The 23364-nt window shown below is 41.2% G+C and overlaps 1 protein-coding gene and 1 long non-coding RNA gene across 4 annotated transcripts in view; both read right to left on the bottom strand.

The window, feature by feature from the left end:
• LOC306980135 overlaps nt 1–23364 on the bottom strand; it is an 857770-nt gene that overhangs the window by 14173 nt on the left and 820233 nt on the right. The window lies entirely within an intron of this gene.
• Nucleotides 1–23364, bottom strand: part of ppp1r16b (protein phosphatase 1, regulatory subunit 16B) — a 184348-nt gene that overhangs the window by 13331 nt on the left and 147653 nt on the right. For all 3 annotated transcript variants that reach the window (XM_079579284.1, XM_079579285.1, XM_079579286.1), the window contains exons 4-6: nt 20073–20218; nt 14213–14316; nt 5913–6037 (exon numbers count right to left, since the gene is read on the bottom strand). In XM_079579284.1, coding sequence (XP_079435410.1) covers nt 5913–6037; nt 14213–14316; nt 20073–20218 — 375 coding nt within the window. The remainder of the gene's footprint in view (nt 1–5912; nt 6038–14212; nt 14317–20072; nt 20219–23364) is intronic.

Here is a 23364-nt window from a genome sequence, read left to right as displayed (position 1 = left end):
TCATAACTCAGCACAGGAATGGGCTAGAGACTTTTTTTTTTGACATACTCAAAAATGCATGCTCTTCAAATTAAACATTAAATCAACGCGTGGGCCGCATGTGGCCCTCGGGCTGTTTGGCACATGTTGGCACATGTGGGCTAGAGGAACAATACATTAAGCAGGCTAACAAACTAATGTTTCTTTCTCTACGACTCTCCGTGCCGCCACTGTGGGCCAACCTGACCAGCTTATTTTTAGTAGTAGGGGAAACCTGAGCACGTGGAGGAAACCTACGTAAACACGGGGAGAACATGCAAACTCCACACAGAAAGGCCCCATCCGGGTGGTAATCGAACCTGGGACTTTCTAGCTGTGAGCCACAGGTGCTAACCACCACCGTATCCTTGAGTCAGTTAGACCTGGCCCGGTTCAAGACTCCATCCCCAAATAATCCAATCCAATGTTCTCTTCAATCAACCTATCTATTCCTACATGTTATTCCAACGCGGGTTTACCTCCTGCTGCTCTGTCAAAACATGTACTTTTTGGTTTTGATTTCCTCCGTCCAATCTTACATAAGTTCATTTCCAAATCTTCTGCTGTTGTGATTTGAATCAGGCATGCTCCAGTTTGCTTCATCGTGGCCCACTGAAGATTAACAGGACGCTCAGAGCAAACAGACACAAAGCTTGATCAGACAATCTGCGCTAATACCTGCGGCTTTGCGGGGTTATTTTAGGCTACTATCGTGGCACTATCCCACGCCTGTCTCCCTCCAGCTGCAGCACAATCCCTCATACATAACAAAGAGCCTTTATTACGGCAGGCCACGTTAGGCTGTTTTCATCTGCTGCAGTCAACAATATGCAACCTGCGATGAGAACGCTGGAAACACTGTCTCTCTGGCTCAGAGCACGAATCTAAAACTGATGCACAAAACAGTCTTGCTATCCGGAATACCTACAAAAGGAGTCGCCACCTCGATTTAACTCATTGTTCTGATTTGGAGTTACGGCAGTTGGTCAGGCTTAGGTTCAGCAAGACTAAGTGCCCAAAGAGTGAGATGGACCTGGACCTGAACATCCTGAATGACCAGCTTATTCCATTGATGGGTTTCATCTTCCCTGATGGCACAGGCATATTCCAAGATGACAAAGCCAGGATTTATCGGGCTCACATTGTGGAAGACTTATTCAGGGAGCATGAGTTGGATTAGTCTCCTCAGAGTCTAGATCTTACCCCCGTTGAGCATCTTTGGGATGTGCTGGAGAAGGCTTTGCACAGTGGTCACACTCTCCCATCATCAATACAATACCTTGATATAAAAATTAATGCAACTCTGGTTCTTTGCAGAAGCTTTTTTAAACAATGCCACAGCGAATGTGAGGTGAATCAAAGCTATAGCTGGTCCAACACAATATTAGGGCATGTGACTTTTTTTTGTGGTGACATTGTTTTTGGTCAGTGTATTTTACCAGATCATTTCATCCCAGTACATTCCATTAAATCAAAATAAAAAATGTAACTAGCAAAAGTAAGAAACAACAGCTTAAAGCTGCACTAAGCGAGGTCTTTTGGAATCTTTTGTCAGTAGGTGTCAGTAGTGAAACTTGCTCCGCTCCACCACCCCCTCCCCTTCCCCTCCCCTGGCTTCCCCCCCTCACCCACGCCCCTCACTCCCTTCCACACCATAGACCACACACTGCTCTGATTGCATCGGAAATCTCATTAACCTTGTGTGAAACACACATTTATCAGCATAAAAAAGATATGTAGCAAAGTCAACATTTTGAGGCCTACATTTATTTGCTAAACTGCAACTTTCATGAAAGTCTCTTTTTTTGGTTTGCATTTAGAACAAAAGCTAAATCCGGCATATTTACAGCACTAGTTGTCTGTTCATTAATATGCACTGTCCCATTCAAATAAATTAATAAATGAAATTAAATTAAATAACACTACCATTTAGAGCTATAAGTTTACAGTGCAGAGGTTTTTTCCCCGCAACCCTTGAACACCTGCTTTGCTTTTTAATCAAAAGGAGGAAAAACCTGTCGATATTGGATTATTAAACAGACATTTCATGAGGATTTCCGCTGCATCAAAGCAGGTCGGTCAGATGTTTGTCAGTTTATCATCTTTTGTAAACTCCGATCATAATGCTTATCTCTGTGTTGGTTGCTAACTGCTGCTTCAAACATTTGTGATCTCTGCTCATGTTTGTGTTTACACGGTGAGGGGCAGGTGAGGGTGAGGCGTGTGGTGGCGGATGTGCTGCGAGGGGAGGGAGGTGCGGCCCTGTTCTCCTTCTGTGGTACAAAGTTGCCTCACTGTATTAATCTCTGTAGAGAAATTAGTTCTCTGCATTTGACCCATCCTCAGTGCCCCCCCCCCCCTCCGTCTAGCGATATAATGTGGGAATGCAACCATGCCGGTCCAGGAAATCGGGATTGCATAGAGTAGCTTTAAAAGATGGATAACATCCTTTTTGGTGCTTTTTAGATCTGTCCATACCTGAATGAAGGACTTTTACAGCATATTTTTCTACCTCCGAGTGCCTTGGCATTTTTTGACTGCATTCCCTTATCCATGTTATCTGCCAGTCGGCTTTCTGCTCTCCAATCCCATTACTGTTTCCTGAAAGAGCACCCGTGTGTGTATGCATCAACCATTTCTATTTTCATGATCCTTTTTGCAGAGTTTAGAAAAGATGTGTAGATGTCAGTCGGATGGAAGACCTCAATGATTTTGGAGTTCATCGTATAACTTCTTGTGATCTAGATGTTGCGATGACTACTGTGCTGCCCGTCCACGATACACAACACCTCCTTGCATTCGTTTCCATTTTTTCCTGCTGGTTCTCTTGGTCTCGGCCCAGCTCGCTAATAAAACCTTTATCACATTCTATCACATTAAATGGACACTATTAATTACAACTTTATGGCATCATTATACTCAGAGCTTTTGCCAAGTGAAGAGCATTTCTGCGGCGCCGCCATTAGGATCATAAGCAGTCTCTAAATGCCTGATTATCTCCGAAGGGTTTATGGATTATTCAGGAGGAGAGTATGGAGCAACACTCAACTCTTTAATAAACATGGACCTAAGCAGTTACACTGTTTACCCTGCTAAATGTTAAGTGGCAGCGATCATAATCCATCATGGAATAAATGCTTTGTGTTTAATTCTTTTCACCAGGACAGATTCTGCACAGCATTATTGTAAACAACTGCACGGCTGCCCTTAAACGTACAGTATAAGTAAGACACGTAATACTTTACTTTTGTCGGCATAACATTGTTTTCCTTGGAGTTTAAAGTTGTTTATGTGTACTTTTTTGTTTTGGTTCTGGAGTCAATTATGAGCCGAACGAGCCCGACTCTCAAGTTTGCCAGAGTGAATTCCCTTTTGTTGAATCTAGTTTGAAAATGATCATTAAAAGAACATAAAGAGACCGGTTCCTGCTTCCACAATCACAGCATCTGTCCCCAATAAACCAAAAAAAAAGGACGACACATTCAGTGCTTTGTGTAAAACTTTAACAGCTGAGATTGGAGTCGTCCCAAATGTTCATCTGTCTGGTGAATATCTAGCCTCGTCACTGTCAATTTATACTGGACTCATTCGCTTTTATTCCCGTTCCTTTTATTCTCGTTCCGGTTTATGGTCTTTCTGAAACATCTTACTACTTTGCCATTTCCTTTTTATCATTTTCGATGATTGCTAGTATTATTGTCTTCCGCTGAACATTCTCTCAGATAAATGTGCTTTTAACTTGTACATTTTGTCATCTTCAGGTTGATTTGAAATACCATAATCATTACTGAGGCGCCGCATTTCTCTTGCTGTCGTCACGTTTTTCAACAGTATGTCAAATGTCACTGTATTTTGAGCATGTTTCTTCCCTTTACATACAATTACTCACAGAAATGTCTCTTCCGATTTTATAAAAATGAGTTCCTGATGTTACACGTTTCTTCTGTGAGGAGTTAGCCTGCGCTCTTTAATACTGGCACTAGAGCAGGGCCATCGATATATTCGGGAGATGTTTGACAGTGTTTAACTCACAGTGGGAGAAATAGTTTGTTGTTTGTCCTGCGAGCGCTTATTAAGATGCATGAGCAGGGGCGGGGCTAGGCCTATTTTAGGGGTAAAATATATTCAAGCACCCCTAAACATTTCAGGCCAAAAAATAATGAAACATTAAATCCACACTAAGATGTATTATGTACTGCTATAATATATTTTTCTTGGTTGATTTAATATAATGCACATATTTGCAGAAATAAAACATGAACCACCCATCTTCACTAAATGTGATTAAAGGGACTATATGGAGTTTAAAAATGTTAAAATTATGTATCCCCCCCCCCCCCCCCCCTACATGTTCCAGCCATGTCCTAATGTGTAGAATGAGCTCAGACTTATTCACCACAACTGCCTCTAAAATCCTGCACTGTCACTCAAAATAGTGTCACTTCGGGTCCGAATTGCCGTCATGCACGAGCTTAATATAGAGGGTGCAGTTACAAATATGGCCTGAGGTGGCAGCAGTGAGTATAAAATGGCGAACTTGCATCCAGCGCCTTTAAGTCTTGATGTCTCGCTTTCTCTCCTCATAGTGCTGTCGCCTCAGACCCGGCTCTATCTATTTTCCCTGGAGTTTAAATCTTCAACAGCACATACGGAGTAAATAATGATTGTATGAACTTTGTAGATGCTATAAAGAAGCTCTTCACATCCCAAGCTTTTGGCCAGTTTTTAGTATTTGAAAATCTGTCTCATTAGGCCCTACATGGGCACAGCTCATGAGATAAACACATATGTTTGTGCATTCACTAGCGTGCAGCGCATTTCTCGCTGTATTTCAGGTAAATGACCCACAATAGAATCATCACAGACACTGTAGAACATCAGGCTAGAAGTCCTGAAAGAGGTTTCAGACTTTAGTCTCGCCTGCAGCCTGTGTCACAGCCCTGTGTCAGTGAGAGGACAAACTGCAGGAGCTGGCGCTGGTGAGGGGCACAGGCAGCAGAGGATCAAGGGCTGGGCCTTCACTGTGAATCACTAACAGTGGATGTGTGTCTAACACAGGCTTAAGCGCATATGACAGGAATAAAAAAAAACAAAAAACTATTGACTTTGTTTCATTGGTGACACAATACAACTCTAACTCACTCATGATACATTGGCACAATAGGACAGCAAAATAAATTGTTGTAACTAAAATCGCGCCTGTGCATGAGGTTGCGTGCGATGTAATTCAGAGAAGAGGAGAGCGAAGAGAAAGCAGAAGGCGCTCATTGTGCTCAGCGTTGTTTATCACTACGCCAACCCCTTTTTCTTCTCTGGGACTGGCGCACCGTTGTTTGTACGCAAGACACCGACTTCGTCTTGGGCAAAGAAGTTGTTGCGCCAGGCAGAAGATCGATGTGTCCACAAAATGAGGTTACGTCAAGGGCTGAATAACCAGGTGTTTTTTTTTCCTTCACTGATGGCACAGGCATATTTGAAGATGACGATGCCAGGGTTTGGGCTGAATTTGTGACTGTGTTTCAGGGAGCATGAGACATGATTTTTTACACATGGATTGACCTCCACAAAGACTCTTATTGGTTATTGGTGGTCAGTTTTTTTTTTCTGGCTTGGCAGTGTATAATGTTCTCTGAAAACAACAAAATATCTCTTCCCCATGAGCCCTTTGTGCAAATCCTGCTACCCCTGTAGTTACTTGTGATTCTCATTTTAGTTTAGCAGCTCATATTTCAATCGTCTCTCAATTGTTAATAAAGTTAAGTGTACTGGCCCTGTATGTACTTAAAACGTGCACCATCAACCACATTTTTTTTATTGCATAGTCCTTATGAGAAGTCCGTGAGAAAGCTTGCTGTGAAATGGTGATTGCTCTGTAGATGCTGCTGCAGACTCACCAGTGTGGCTCCCAGAGAGTCCTGCTGGTTGACCTCCTCTCCCAGACGAATCAGCTCCTGAATATCTCCCAGCATCCTCCGCTCCGTCGAGGCTCGCGTCTCATTGATCATCTCCTGCGTGATGCCTGTCAAAATAAACAAGCTTCAGTTTAGGGCTGTGCAACATCCGGCAAATTATTGTTGTCACATATTGCAAAAAAAATCACTGAAGTGCAATCTGACTGAGATTAACACAAACAAACACAGCCTTCAACAAATCCCAATAGTATTTCCTTAAGTCTTGTTTTAAGTTATGGAAGGAAGCCAACTCCTTAAGTCTAAACAAAGATAAGACAGAAATATTTGGAAATTCAAATGTTCTCCATAATTGTGACAGTGCCGTTGCCTCTGGCCTCGTTCTGTCACCGTTTTGCAAGGAACCTCAGCGAGTTTGTAGACAATGGATTTAAATTTGACAAACATATAAATCATGTTGTCAAATCATGAGAAAGCCATTCATGCATTTATCACTTTACGACTTAATTATTGTAATTCTGTGTAAATTGGTCGTGATCAGAGTTCAATTCGTCGCCTCCAGGGGGTACAACAAAACGCAGCTGCCCGTCTCCTCACAGGGACCAAAGAGCGACAGCATATCAGCCCTGTGCGAGCTGCTCCACATTGGCTCCCTGTGCATTATTGGATAAGGTTTGAGCTTTTACTTATTGTCTTTAAATGTCTCCATGGCACTGCTCCTCTTCATTTGTCTGAGCTTCTTTTGTGCCATGCTCCTGATTGGGCCCTGAGATCTGGAGGTTATTCGCTCAAAGCGTCTGCGACCAAAGGTGACAGGGCTTTCTCTGTTGCAGCTCCCAAACTGTGGAATGAACTGCCTGAGAGCTGCACAGGCCCTTGACCATTTAAAAACCCTGCTTAAGACACATTTCTACTCCAAAGCTTTTTATACTGTCTAGCACATGTCATGGCCAAAATCTGAGCTGATAGTGAGAGATGAGATAGAGATTAGGACACACAAAAGAGAACAGGGACGCCCAGTGCCGACTGCTGCGGGGAGAAAGGAGAATCTGAAGCTGTTACTTTTAAATTCGACCGCTCTAAAGCATGGGTCTCCAACAGCCCGTCCGCGAGATGATTCAATCCGGCCCCTGACTTGTAGAGCACACATTCCTGAGTATGTCAAAAAAAAGAAAGTAAGTCTCTAACCCATTCCTGTGCGGAGTTATGCATTTTTCACTCCAGCCACTAGGGGGCAGCTTAAATAGAGAAAGGAAAGAACAACACAGGTGTCCAGCAGAGGGCACTGACAAAAGAAGAGATGAGGATACAAACAACACATTATAATCACGTGGTAAATGGACAGTCTGCCCCTGGGCGGCTGTGGCTAGAATAGTAGCTTACCACCAGTGCTGAGTGAATGAATAATGACCACAGTGCAGCAGAGACTCGTGACACAGGCTTGCAAAGTGCAACACAAGAGTAAGCCGAGGTTACAGTCCTGTCAGGCTCATTATTATTCATTAATTAAAATCTTCCTCCATAGTATTTTCCCAATTAAAACATATTTTACTGGAGCTTTTCTTTATGGACCCCGGCAATAGACTCCCGGTATGCTTTGACCCCCAACGAAAATTTACTTGGAAAACCCTGCTCTAAAGCGTCTGCCAGAAGGGAGGAGCTCAAATTCTGAGAAAAGAGCATGTTGTGCTTTGCTGCTAGTTTATTGTGGGTTGCCTTATGTTGTTGTACTGTAGACCATTCTGTGAAGCACTTTGGTCAGCAAGAGTTGTTTGTAAATGTGCCATATAAATACATTTGATTTGATTTGTTTTGACACAATATGGTGAAAAAAGATTGTGATTTTTGCTTCAGTTTAACTTGTTTACCTGAATAAATCCTTTCCGTAGTCCCTGTTGGGGTAATACAAGTGTTTATGGGATGATTGGAGGGTCTTTCATCTCCCCCTGGTGTCTCTGGCCAGAAAACCATGCTTACAACTTGACTGCCACCGGACCGGAGCAACCAATACACAATAACAGAATCACGAAGAAGAAGCTAACAGGCTAACGGGCAAAGCTAACTGCGGGCTAGCGTCACTTTAAACAGTATTTACAGCCAAGTTTGAGTGAAAAAAAATATTTCCATTGTATAATTGGATGTACAATATCCCTCTCTCCCTTCGTCTTTTCTGTCAGCGTAGTATTTACTCTCCAAGACAATTAATAAGTAAAAAAATCTTGCTACGACACCTGCAGTTGCACTTATGGCCTCTAGGGGCAAGGGTTACTTAGTTCTGCTTTAACCCCCACCTGAAACAAGCAAATTTTCTCCAGTTTGGCTTTACCCAAAATGACGATGACAACGAGCAGCAAAAAAGTGACGAAAACAAGGCTAAAACACAATGGAAAAAAACACAAAAACGTGGCGAAAAGATGACAAAAAAGCAATGAAAACTCAAAACTGTGACAAAAAAAAGGTGACAATAAAGTTACGATCACTTTTGTAGGTCTTAGCTTTCAAATGAGGCATTACACTGTTGCTCTCCAGTTGAGAAGCTTTTAGATTTGGGTGATATTGAACTGGGAAAAAAAGCACTCAGTTCAAAAGAGGTTTCTAAACCATTGCAATTTATCACTGTCGTAAAATTCCAGCGGCTTATTGGATACTTTTCTCATATTTTTCACAAAACCCACTTTAACTGAACTCACATAGACATTCAAAACACTGAAATGACTCGTACACAGAAGTACACAACTGGATCCATGTGGAGATTTTGCCCGAGTCCGGTCTATATTCTCTCTGCTGGAGGATTACAGTTGAATGTTGGTGAATGAAGGCAGAGCACGCTCCACTAAGTCTGAAGTGCCGACTGACATGCATCGCCTGACTGTGCATGTGTTACTCCACTCCTGTCAGAGAGATACAACCTAAACCTGGGACGAGCAGCGCCGAGGGCAACATCTCTGCTCTCACCCCACCTCTGCGTCCTCGTACGAAAGCTGGCATTTCATCTCGATGTCACGCCGCCGTCTCGGACACGCCACAAAATGACTTGCGACGTTGATCGAGGTGACAGGGAAGAAGGCGCTAAAGTGCTGTCTGGTGATGCATTGATAATAAGTGGCAGAGAAGAGAATCACAGTGGCTTCTGCTGACTTCAGTTTTTCTGCAGGTTTCTCTAATAAAAGCTTGTTTACGGCATGTTTGAGTTATCTACAAAATGTCCCCTGGGGATTTTGCTAAACGCCATAGATCAACACTGAATGCAAACGCAGCCGGGCTACAGCCATTAAAACTTTTTCTCAAGGCCAACTTTTTGAAATATTTCACTTCTGACCGATACTTTTCTGTTTCTAAAGTCTCGAATGTTGAGGGTTCATAATGGCAAACGCGCAAGAGAGATTTGCAAGCAAAACCATAGAGGATGTGACACATACTCTGAAACTATTTTTGAAAGAAGGTTGATGGGTATCATTCCATCTGATATACACATTAACACTGAAGTATTCTTTTCATTTCAAGTGTTTCAATTGCCTTTTGGTTGGGTTTATGGAATTATTCAAAGGTGCCAAGGCAAAAACTAGAGGAAAGAAGCAGCTAAAAGAAAAGCAATGAAGGTACTAAAGTTGTGCTAAAAGCGGCTAAATGCTATCATCGGCAAAATCACCTTTATGAACAAATTATAGCGTCTTTCTACCTGCTTTAGGCACTCAAAGCGCTTTGCCTCAAAGACCAAGAGACACCTGCGGGGTAACAGCATTATGTGAAATATTAAATCTTATGACCTGCCTGTCTTAGCCATAGATAATAATAATAATAATAATAATAACCACGTTCGAGGGCAAAATCATGGCGGATTTACAGACTCCTCGTACCCTGCTGTGATGGAGCATGTTCCTAAAAAGGGCGGGATCTTCACTGTTGACTCGGCCCTCACGTGACATATAGTTCGGCACCTGTCAATCAAAGTCCGACCCTCATTAGTGTACAAGATTTCTAAAAATGTACCTTACGAAAACCCAGCGTTATCACAGGAGCAACATCTAGATGTAGAACGTTCCCAAAAATTTGAAACCAGGCTTCGCAGTTGCTTAAAGCCACGTTTTTAATCAATAAATAAAATTGAAATACAAGCATTTATTTTATGACAGATATTTTCATCATTGAAAAATACCTCATAATTGTACAAACAAACATAAGCCTTTGCTGAGCTCGGTCCTAAAACTGGCTGACCCTGTTTGACCCTGGTCTTACTGGTGGAATCACTCGACTGCACGGGTAGTCCTGCACTGGGCTGGGCAGGGGAAAGGGTTAGGCTAATTGTAGATTGGAGTTTCAGTGCTTTAGCAACGTACAGCAAACTTGGAATGTTTCCCAGTGTGGTTGTAGTATCTACAGCAAATACTTTTAACGCATCTTCTCTAGAGTCTATTATATTGATTTAATCTCACTTTGAGGCGAATATTTGTGCATGGAATTGAAGGCATTGATGTGATGTGGCCAGTATGAATCCCGTTGGGGATTTTGACAATATACTAAATAGATGCATTATGCAATATGTTACATATTTCAGCATTGATTTGGAGAGTTATACCGGCTCACTGGTCTACTTTACAGCAAAAAGAATAACATCGTTATAGGATTAGTATGGAATGACCAAGGAGATCATGTATTTTGCAGCACCATTTCCATTTAATAGCCATGAAAAGACTAAGAATGTTTAGTGGAAATACATTCGCTTATTTCAGAAGATTAGCTTAAGGGATAAGATTACTCATATTACCCTGAAATAAAATAGTGACAGGTTTGTATCCCACAATAACTACATGTTTAGGTGCCATGTAATTTCCATCCTGTTACCATACGATTACTGCGCTGTAAAGTAGAAGCTTCAGTTAACTGCATTCACCTTTTGTAACAAAAAAACACACCTTTTCCTGCAAACTGCAGGCACTACACAAGCCTATGACTAAAAACTCGATCTCAAACAGTTTCAAGCAATCCATAATCGTGACTTTTCCTCTGAAAAGCCTCCCTCAGCTCTTCCTCTGTATTATAATCAGTGTGTGCATCCTCGTGCATGTGTGCCAAGGCCTCTCCAGCACAATAGCGCTGGGAACACTGCAGGGGCAATTAGCAGCCCCGGGACTCACTTTGATCGCATCCATAATCACTCTTCTCACCGCCTGTACTCCTATCTGTATCGAGCGCAGATACACGGCCCATTGTAAAGCGAGAAGCTCATTTTGTCCAGTTATTTTATCATTTTGCAGTCCATGGCTGTTCAAATAATGTCTAACAGCTAGTTTACAACCCACACAAGCCCTATCGTGTGCTCCATTTGCATTATTGAAACTATTAAAGGCGCTGTTTACATTCCACAGTCTTATTAGCTGGGCCACTGTAACCTCTCATTACGCCGGGACGCATGATGGAGCACCTCATGGACTCGATGGCATTTAGTTTTCCACAGGGGTTTTCTGTAAGTGACTTCAATCAACTATAATTACAATGACAATTTAACACTCACTGTAATGTTGTTGTTTTGAATATGCAGAAGGCACTTCACAAGTTAATAAACAATTTACACTTAATTTGCCTTAGTATAATTTAAGCGCATGGAGGCTTGACTTCTGGAGGCCTAACTAATGATTGCATGGGTTCAAATCCATAAAGTGTGGAAAAGAGTAATTATATATGTATTAAAAGAGTGAGGCTCTGTTTATACAACACTTGTCACCTTTAAGACACTAACAACCCTCTGGTGTTGCCCCATGTATGGAGCGGTACTATCCCTCTCTGCCCCCACCGTCCGCTCCATTCCAAGCATACGCCCCCGTGCCTTCGTCTACACATCCCATTTGTCCACCGTTCGCGCCGCAGGTCGAGCTGCTTGCCTTCCTGGTTCTTAAATGTCAGTCTGCTGGTAGCAGGAGGAGCAGCAGTACGTAGTAGCTGCGTGGGAGCGAACGCTCATTTAAGGCTAAAATTAGAGGCCGTCCAATCCCTCGGTAGCCATGTACCTCCTTCAACCTCCGTCGGCCCGAAGAAATCCTGTTTAGTACAGATTGAAAGTATCCGTAACACGGAAGTCCGACAGCCAGTACGCCCGCATGTCAATAACGTCATCGCGTCACGCTTCATTGGACTACATTTCCCATAATATCTGAGTGACCTGCCTGTCACGCACACGCCCAGACAGTGGCAAGACTTGAGGAGTTTTGTGTGGAGCTGCCTTTCCCAAGCCTTTTTGTCATTTTGAAAAGACATTTTATGGACAATTTGTAAAGGGGGTTATTTTGGGGAGTTTTGTGGGTTCTCTTTGTGCTGTCCTAAAACCCAAATAACTGAAAAGAATTCAACTTGTCTTCCTCGTTATCATTCAGAAGAGGGTGTATGCCAAGTAGTGTGTCCTTGTGTATGTATTGGCCCAAGATACAGTATTTAAAATCCAAAATCCTATGTTCCAGGAGAGGGAGACCTGGTTGGCACCCCAGAAAAAGAACCTAAAGTAATACAAATATAATGCGGCCAATCTGTCACAACACCACATGCCGTCTTTGATCCGTGTTTTCACGTGCTTTAAGACCAAAGAGAAGAAGAACACCCTCACATAAGTTTTCAATGATGTCGTTTCTCAGATTGGGGAGTGATGTTATGAGAACCCGCGTGTCTTATTGAAGAAACTACCTCCTCCAGAGTTTTCAGTAGTTCAATGGGCAAAATGTTTGTTGTAAATGAGGTGCAAAAAGTCCTAAAAGCAATGGCCAAATGTTGTAGGCAGTGTAGCAATACTAAACGCCAATTGAACAAGCATTTAAGAATAAAGGTGTTGGCAAAAGTTGGAAAGAACTATGCAGTTCTGTCTGTCTTGGGACGCCCCATTCGTAGAGCAGGCCCTAATGTAACACAGTTCTGTCTGTGTTACGTTTACAAGAGACTGTTTTGGAGGCCAATTATAAATGAACTACAGTGTGACAGGTGTGGTGTTCCCTCAAAGGGTAATCCTAAAACTTTTGCTTAAAAACAAGCACAAAGGAGGATCGAAAAGAGCTTCTGCCAAAGTCTGAATCAAGCAGCAGTTTGGCTTTAAAAGCAATTCCTACCTCGACCTAAACATCCTTTAAACGGAAAAAGTAGATACATTTATGAGGTTAATATACCGTGCACTTCAAGGTAATAATAATTCAAACTATAAACAATAAGGCACACATTTGAATTTTCTGTCTGAGATCCACAAAACAGTAAAATTCAGTTTTTCCTTTTAAATGATTGCAATTTTGAAGCAATTTTGAAGTTGAAATAATATAATACAAAGACACTTCCTTCTGTTGTTTCATGTCTTCTACATATGAGTTAGCACACATCTGGTGGTTTTTGAACAACCAAAATTAATCTTTAAAGGGACTATACAGAGTTTAAAAATGTCAAAATTATGTATCTTCCTCCCCCTACATGTTCCAACAATGTCCTAATGTCTAGATTGAGCCCAGACCTGTTCACCACAACTGCCTCTAAAATCCTGCACTGTCACTCAAAAAGGTGTTAATTCAGGTCCGAAGTGCCGTCATGCACGAGCTTAATATAGAAGGTGCAGTTACACGTATGACCTGAGGTGGCAGTAGTGAGTATAAAATGGCTAACTTGCATCTAGTCCCTTTAATGAAGACCAAAGCACAAAATGTAAAAGCCAAAGTGGACTTTCGCTCTAACTTTGAGTACAATCCCAGAACATGAATCTGCATTTTAGGAGCAAGAGAACAGCAAATATATCAGCTCCCTAAAGTGTCAGTGTCCAGGCCACAGGGGCGCTAAGTGCTTCTGATGGTCACAACTCTTCAATAATGTGTTTCTCTGTCTTGGGACGCCCCATTCGTAGAGCAGGCTGGCCTCACATTAGAGAGGAAAGACTGAAATAGATGAAGCAAGGGGCAAAACCTCCCCTAATGTGTTTTAATGGACACGATCAGTAGCAAAGATCGGAAGTAATGATTTTGAAACCTTATGCTGCTTTGCTATGTAACTTTAGAAATATAATCATTATACTTTAGTCTGTTTCAAACCAAAATAAAGTTTCAAAAAGCGCATAGAGTGAAAGGGGATGTGATAGCTACAAAGCATGATGTCTGGCCTAACAAAACAACAGTAAACCGAATAGAGCAGGCACATCCTTGTCCTAACAGCAGCAGCGTAATTACACCGCGGGCGAAACATCATCTCGTGGTTTATCCGACTGCAGATAAATGCGTGACTGATGTGTTAAAATAAAGGACAAACAGCCCGGTGATCGTGTTCTCACTCACCTCTGTTGGCCATGGCGGTCTCTATGATGTCCAGTGTAGGGTCGTCCTCGCAAAGGTCGTAGGGCATGTTCCCATCTGAGTTCACTGCCAGGAGGTCGGCGCCGCTGAGGGACACACGGGCAGGGGTGTAAAAATGGGATTCACAAAGCTCGACAACAGTGACTTGAAAAACTAAATGGAGGAAAAAGGAGAGAACACGTCCTTAGACTTAATAGTAAAGAGGAGTTTAACAGAGTGACTATAGCTTTGATTGCTTTCAAAATGGACATATCGTGCTTAATTATGGCTTATGAACTTGTTTGTGGAAATCTCAGCATTGATATTTTCTGATTTTTTTAGTCGTAGTAGTGGAATTTATCCAAACATTGACAACATGTAAAGAACAGGCCTGAACTCAAAGCACGCCCCCAACCTTATATATTTAAACTATGTTAAAATCTTGTCAATGGAGATACATTTTTTCTCTCGAACTTCGCTGTAAATACTGTTTAAAGTGACGCTAGCCCACAGTTAGCTTTGCCTGTTAGCCTATTAGCTTCTTCTTCGTGACTCTATTAGTGTGCATTGGGTCTCTGGGTCGGAGCAGGGAAATTGCAAGCGTGGTTTTCTGCCCAGACACCAGGGGGAGACGAAAGACCCCGAATCATCTCATTAACACTTGTATTAACCCCAGAGGGGCTATGAAAAGGAACTATTAAGGTAAACAATTTACATAGTTCTGCTTTAATTGTCAAATCATGACTGATTGTCCTGTTTTTAGACAGGGCCGAGCACTTGTACCTTTGACCTGAAGGTACAACATGTGTATAGCAAGGAAACTTTATGGCCATGGACAGTGTTGGTCTGCATATTGTTGTTTGACTTTAGTGCCCTATGCACACAACAGTGGGAATTATATGTCCCTCATTTTTAGCTGGAGGCAAACTACCAAGTCGATGGCATTGTGAGTTTTGATATTATTGGTATTTCAATATTTTTATTCTGTTTTAATTTTCTTTAGGCATTTGCCTCTTCCTATAATGTTAGTGCAAGAGGAGAGAGGAGGAGAGAGGAGTTAAATCAGAAAAGAGATTGTCTCCAAATCTAGAAAAAAATCTGTGATTTTGATCCAAACTAGCCTCTGTTTAGCTTAGGATTTCTCAGGAACCGAGGCAAGTAGAATTAAACTGATTAGCTTACATGGATAGCTTAGAATCTCGTCTTTCAAACGAGCCGTAGCATGTGTCCATAGCTGTAACACAGAATGCGCTGTGGTGCTACAAATATAATGAAAAATGGTCTGGCTTGTTGGCACTCACCAGCTAAATCCCAAAAACAGCGCGGCACTCAATGTGTTAACATGGTTGGCACGGTAACAGTTTAAAATTGTTTACCCTCTTCTATGTCACTTCCTGTCAGTGTCCAATAAGGAAGTGAAACTATAAATAAACATCACGGCCAAACTAAAGAAAGCTGGGTACAATCTTTTGAAAAATCTTAAATATAATCGTGTTAACTATGTTTTAGCAAAACATGTGTCTAATGTGTCATAAGCACTTTAAATGCAGCTGGTGCAAAACTGCTCAGAACAAGTGCGGTGATGGTTTATACAAAATCGAAAACAGTGAAGGACATTTCTGTTCTGATATATTACTCCATAAAATCCAGGAAAGACAAAAGAAAGCGCTTCAGGAGTGGAATAATAAAACAACTGAGGATGAGAAATATTTAGATACAGTTGTATGCTTCCTCAACACTTTAGTTTCATATAAAAGACTTTTAGAGTTTTCAGGCTGGGGACAGGGCAAAAGTCGTGGGACGTCATGCTCTGTGTGAATGTGCTGCTAATTCATGAAGGTGATTAAGGCCTGTTAGTTCTCGGCCTGCATTATTCAGTGTTAAATCAGTCGTTGCAATGCGGATAAACGTTCCAGCTGATTTGATTAATAGTGACTGAGGCAGGTCCTGCATGTCAACAGATGGAAGCACGTTTTTGACAACAAATGCTAGCATATAGTCAAATAATACTTTTAAAGCTGGAGTATGTACGAGTATTTGTAAATATTTCATAAACAGGGCAAATCTTAATTCTAGACATGAGGTAAACGTGTTCATTTTCTTTTCTGTTCACAATTTTAACACAATTGATTTATTCAATTACATTTTTAGTTTTGTCGATCCAGATCCAAGTGTATAGATACAGACGGCATCTCTTGAGTCATCCATATATGGTCATGTTTGAAAACAGTTAAGGGGGGAAACAATTTGGAGAAAAATTTGAACTTTCTCCTATTATTAAAAAACTACTTTAACAAATGCTGAATTATTAATATAGTTTTATGCTAAATTAAGATACAAAGACATGAAGAGGAGCAAAGGGGTTCAAGTAAGGGATAATGTATAGAACGCTGGTCATTATCGGGAAAATAAGCGCCGACAGGGCGAACCGGACCCCGGCGCGAAGCGGAGGGGTCTTGTTTCGTCCTGAAGGTGCTTATTTTGCTTACGTTGTGAAGAGCCGTATAATAACAGCTCATAAATAACGGCGAATGCTAGCATGGTGCTTCATGTTAGCTGCGTGCTAATGCTAACGCTAGCTAGCGCTGGCTACAACTGCTGTTTTTTTTTCCGCTTATACTGAACAATCGGCTGTGAATAAACATCCATGTGAACCCGATTTAGACTTAACTTTATTAGTATGTGATAAATAAGTTAATATTTCACCAGAAAATGGCAAAAAAGAGTTAGGCATTTGCATTTGCATCGTGTCATAGAAGGGGGCGTGGCTTTGTCGAGGGGGGAAATAGAATCCTTAGAGAAACACAATTTTCCACTCTTTTAGTAATTTTCTGGTGGAATATGAACTTATTTATCACACATAAGTAAAGTCAAGTGTAAATCGGGCCCATATGGATATTTTCTCACAGCAGATTGTTCAGTAGAGGTGAAAAAACGGCAGTTGTAGCTAGCGCTAGCTAACCGTTCGCATTAGCCCGATGCTAACATGAAGCATCAAGTTAGCATTCTCCGTCATTTATGTATTTAGGGGCTGTTGAATCACTTTGCTCCTCTTTGTGTCTTTGTATCTTTATTTATTATATTCATAATTCAGTATTTGTTAAAGTAGTTTTTGAATAATTAGAGAAAGTTTACATTTTTCTCCAAATTGTTTTCCCCCTTAACTTGACCATATATGGGCGATTCCAGAGATGCCGTCTGTATCCATAGACCCTTTAATTGTTGTAAACATTCCCGGCTTAGCTAGAGGCAGGACGCTTTTTTATGGAATGTATGTGTAACATTTCAATAAAAAAAAAAGTTTAAAAAAAAGAGGCAGGACTCTAGATTCTTTTCCATTGTAGCTGTTGTCATAGTAACGATAAACAAATGTCTCACTGTTGGAAATATCAGATCCTTATTTTATCGTCTTAAATGTCATTCCTCTTGTTCTGGCAGCTTAAGCCACAACAGGAACACATTTTTTAGTTGTAGTTTTACAGAATCGCTAGCTTTAGTTCAATCTTATTTCTCATGATCACTTCCTGCCTCCAGCTGATGCCACTGATGATGTAAAGGGTCTATAATGTACTTTTATATTTCATTGTTTCTGGGACCTTTTAGCAAGTGGACAAAAAACTGGACAAGATACTAATATGTACAATTTGCATAATTTCTGGACTCAGTTAAAAGGAAGAAATGAAATCTCCCATTGCATGACAAAACATTAGTTAACGTAATTAACACTACGTATCCCATTCCTCATGGCACAATTATACCCTGGCTACGTCTGAAAATCCCGTCAAATGCAAATGAAACCTGTAGTTAAATCCTTATTAAACAGTAGCTCCTCATGTGCCAGTGGAAAGCCAGGGTCAATTCTACTGAACCGTGAATTGCATTACCACAAATACGGCGCATGTATTATTTGAGATATGATTACAAGTCCTCTGGCGGGAGTTAATTTAATATTGTAGCGTAATGCGTTCTGTCATTCTGATAAGAACAGCCCACGCTCTCATTTTGCTACCTTCAGTGCTTCGAAATGTAATTAAGCGTTAATCACAAAACAAAACAATGGCTCATTTTCCCTCTATATAAAGCTTGAATGCATTTTTGTGTTAGGCATTGTGCAAAGTGGTAGGAGCTGTGAGTATAAAAATACTATAATTGAAGAAGTGGTTTTGTGTATTTTGACAGGGGGAGCCAGTAAAATATATGCAGATATGAGAAAGAAAAGGAATGTGATATTTTATTTGATAGTATAATTGCAATATTGTACTAACTCTTTTGCAAACAGTTTGTTCCATTACATTTAACCAACAACTGTAAGCATTTAAAAAAAACCATTAAATTATACCAAAACAAGGCTAGAATGGAGCACAGTTAGGAAAGTCTCCACTAAAACGGAACTTTTGCACATTTACTACATTTTTGGTTTTGTGAACGATATGGACAAAGTTTAATTTCACGATAATTATGCTAGATATCTTGATGTCGATACGATTTAACTACGGGTTCAGTGAAAACCAAGCATTTTTCAGAAAAATTAAAACATCATAATACAAAACAGTGCAGCTTTATGAATGAAAATCTAGATTGTTTATATCTTGCTTTTTCGATATTAATATCTTGAATGTTCATATCTCGATATCGATACGATAATTATATATCTTTCAGCCCGACTGAGCGCTACCACATACTTCCTCGGCCACACCAGGCTAGTATCCTAATTTTATACGGGCCTAAGCACCACTGCATAATATTAGCATAACAAGAATTGCTGTATTCTTTGCAAGCTAATACAGTGGTGAGAAAAAGTAAGTACCGTTACCACTGCCTAAATTGGTCACTAAATGTGGTCTGATCATATCTTTATTGGCCATAACATGTAAACATTCACAGGAGAGCATGGAATAAGTAAGTACACAGCCGGATATTTAATGCAAGGGATCACTGACTTATTCCATGATAAACTTGTGAAATATTTTTTCTATTAATGATGTCATTAATGTGTGTTCCGGCCCTGAGGCAACAAAACAGCCCCACACCATGATTCTCCTCCTGCTCCATACTTCACAGTGAGCATAGGGTTTTGATGCTGTGTGTTCCTCACAAACTGTTGAACTTCTCCACGGTTTCAAAAACACAAGTTTCACCCACTAAACCTCAGTGAATATGGGCATGTATGTTTTTCTGAAGCTCAGAACATCCACACATGTATTTTCAAATACCGTGCAAAAGGCGTCAACTAATCAAAGCTAAAGTCGGTCATAAATTATGATTGGCTAACCTAATAAAATAAAAATAAAACAGCCACTGCTGGAGAGGAAAAGTAGAAAAGTCCAGTGACCCTTGTGTACTGTTTTTCCATTACAGTTTATGAACAGATATAACTAATATGCCCAGGGCACGCTGGTGGGACTATGTCTCCGAGCTGGCCTGGTGTCGCCTCGGGGTCCCCCCAGAACAGCTGGAGGAGGTGTGAGTGGATCGGGAAGTCTGGGCATCTCTGCTGAGACTGCTGCCTCCGCAACCCGGCCCCAGATGAAGCGGAAGAAAATGGATGGATAACTAATATGTTACTTGTCATTTTGAAGAAAAGATAAGACTTTATTGATCTGACACAGGAGAAAAGAGCACCAGTCACTTTTTTCCTTGCAGCAGACACTTAAAAACGTCTCTTAGTATCGGTTAATATCGGATACTCAAACCCCCAGTATCAGAAGCAAAAAAGCTGGATCGGTGAATCTCTAGTGCGAAGACTCAAAAAACGAATCTAGGCATGTTTTACTGACAAAATGCCATTATACACAATACATGTGGTACAAAACTCTCAGGTCACTCTTTAAGAGTGCTTTTTGTTCGTGTCAGTTGCCCTTACTGTGAAATGAGTATCCTGACGAGGCCGGCGTGGCCACAGGTGGCAGCAGCGTGCAGCGGGGTCCACAGCTCATTGTCCTGAGCGTTCACACTGGCTCCTCGCTCCAAAAGGATCTTCACCATCTCCTCGTAGTTATCGATACAGCACTGGTGAGAAGAGAGAACGAGAAGAGGGAGCTCAGTTTGAGGACACAATGCTAGCTGGAGAACGCCGCTGTTTGAGATAAATAAATGATGTCGCTCCAGTTGTAATAAAGAATAAACATTTAATCAGAAAAGTGAGGCTCCTCTGTTGACGCTGCAATTAAATCTGTAAACATGTCTGGGAATAATAGCACAGCATGGAGGACTGCTTCAAAAGTGACCTATTCTTCGCACACTGAAGAATAACACAAATTTATCTTTTAAAAGGATGCATAACTGATCAGGATTTACCCAAACTAGACTGTAGTGGTTTTAGAAACAAATAATAACAGTGGCATTACGTTGGCAGGGCTCCACGGAACGAACACGTTTAACAAAATCACTGTTTGTAATGAAACAAGCAGCAAGAGAAAACGACCGCAGCTTTGTGAAACGGCTTTAATAAGACAAAACAGTGCCGAGCGGAGGAGACAGTGTGTGGGCGACGGCTGAGTCCAAAACAGGCAACACCCAGATCGACCTCACGCCCAAAACTCTGCCGCGGCCAGAAGGAGAGTCTTTGTTGATCTTAGCGTGATTATAGGCTGAGGAGCAGGAGGAAGAATGTTCCATAAACTCATCCCCAAATCTGTCATGAGCAGCTGCTTTTCTTTAATAGAGCTCAACTGACGTGAGAGCTGCAGAGCCGTGTTGCAGCTCGCAGATAAGGATGGTAAGAAACACAAGGATAACAAACTAGAAGCCAGGCTGGAAGCATTGGATTAGAATGGAAATATTGCATTTTACATCACAATACAACTTGAATTTTAAGCATGATTTTACATGAAGCTCACAAAGCCTGATGGGTAAACCATACACATTACTTGATTTTAATAAACATAAAGGGTTGGACTTCACAGTAATAACAAAATAGTGGAGACCAGGGCTATTTGTCATCCTTTTTTTTCTCGAATTCACTGCTCATCAACAGAAAGAGTCAGACCTGCATTAATGAAAGCTTGAACCCTTGACTTGAAGGAGACCTCGCTCTCTTTGTTCTATCATATTGCGATAAATAGTTATGAACCGTCAAACACAACTAAATTGACTGTGACAATGTCCCCCATATGCAGGGCAAGTTGTCACAAGGCGTGGGGTTGGTTGTCACTATTGTTTGTAATGGAGTTTTTGATGTTCACTTAAACCTGATATTTGATCAAAACTAAAATGACCCAAACATATAAAGTGATCAGAAAAACATATTAGACACAAAAGAAGAAAAAAAATGCCCCATGTGACAAATAACCCCTCAGTTTTTGTGACAAATAACCCCGAGTGTCCACTTTACCAACAGTGTAAGCTAGCTAACAAACGGCTTTAGCATGCTAGCTCTAAAACGGCTCAAATCGAAGCTAACATCTGTGTCTTCCAGATCAGTGTCTTTTGTTTAAGGCACCAACTAAAGGAAAGCTCTCATTATAGAAAAAACCCAGACATTTAAGTTTAGAAAAGGCATAAAAACAATTCAAATGTGTCCTGTCCTCATGTCTTCAGTCCAAATGAGAAAATTATTATTGGAAGAGAAGAGGAATAACAATACACATATTATACATCAGTACCAGCTATAAAAAGCAATGTGACAAATGACCCCGTGTGACAAATAGCCTCGAACTCCCCTACATATCACTGCTTGACCAAAAAGTAAATAAAAAAGTTGCCACCTGGATTTAAGGCAAAAAGCCTCCTATTGGATAATTGCTGCATGGGGAATGGTCTTCAAAACAGTTGGCAACACTTTCTCATTTCTGAAACAAAAAGACAAATCCCGCGGTCGTGGAAAAGATGTCAGTACGTTTGAAGAAATCATCAACATGCATCAAGCAGAGAAAACATCTCGCAGGAACTACTGAAATTGGCGCAAGAAACGTCCAACGCGTTATTTAAAACTGGAGGGACGGTGGGGAACCATCGTCTTCAAGGTGGTGGGAAAAAAAAAATCCTGAGTAATTGTGATCGATGATGACTTAAATGTTTGGCAAAATCAAATAGGAGAAAAACAAACGTACAACTCAGGGCTGTGATTAATAGTGAAAGCAGAATGTGAAGGAAACTCAAGGGATTTGGCGGAAAAGCTGTTTGGCCGTAATAAAGCACTAATCAGTGAGGCTATCGCTGCTTGAAGAAAAAAAAGGCTTTAATTTGTTAGGGGGTGTAAATATTGGACTCTGAAGCAATAGAAGGTGATTTGGTCTAATGAGTCTATGTTTACCCTGTTCCAGAGTGATGGGCGCATCAGGGAAAGAAGAGAAGCAGGTGAAGCGATATGTACATCTGTCATGCTCACTGTAAAAGCCTGTGGAGGATATATTGCTTCAAAGAAAACACCACCCCATGATTCATAATTCATTCAAGTCTCAAGTCCTTTTCCTTTTCAGAGTAGTAGTTGTGATTAGTGATGTTTTCAAAGTCTGTTCTTTGTTTCATTTATGACTAGGTGCGTGACAATATGTACATTTTGCGATGTATGCAAAAAATCACATATGTGCCCGTCACTAGAACCAGGGACACAAGTTTAGAGAAAAATGCAAAAGAAGTTTGTATTTTTTTAAACTGGTGCTCATTTTTTTGCAGAATTGTTCAGTTGAAGCTATGAAGAAGCCTTAACATGTTTAAGCTAGCAGTATTGGTATATTTAAAAGCATAAACCTTTAAGGTTTAGGCTTGTTTAGGGAGATTTCGGAGCGTGCAGTACAGGCGTGACTGTGTATTTACATACTGGGTAAACACCGGGTTCTTTTGGATGGAGCCGCAAAGAATGTAGCAGACGAACTGAACTGTGGACGCGAAGTGGATTTATTAATCACAGATTATGTGACGCTGCTTCCTCATGAAGCCTTGATAGCAAAGCGGCGACAGCGGGACAGAGACGCTTCCACTTTGGCCACACAGCTTCCCTCAAAAGCAACAGTAAGCGTTGACACATCCTTTAGTGAACAAATGCCACGCAAAAAAGGCAGTTTTACACATACGCCTATTGTCGATCAGTTTATGTGCGTTTGAGTGAGTGAACTCAAGGCCTGAAGCCCCACACACATGACACGACAGGGGGAGCTTTACAGCGGGGTGGCTTTCCTACATGAGATGTAAATGAGCCCTATTGTCACTCCGAG

Source organism: Gobius niger (genome assembly GCF_951799975.1).
Source record: "Gobius niger genome assembly, chromosome: 20".
NCBI lineage: Eukaryota > Metazoa > Chordata > Actinopteri > Gobiiformes > Gobiidae > Gobius > Gobius niger.
Note: the sequence above shows the minus strand (reverse complement) of the source record. Positions and strands in the feature narration are given on the sequence as shown.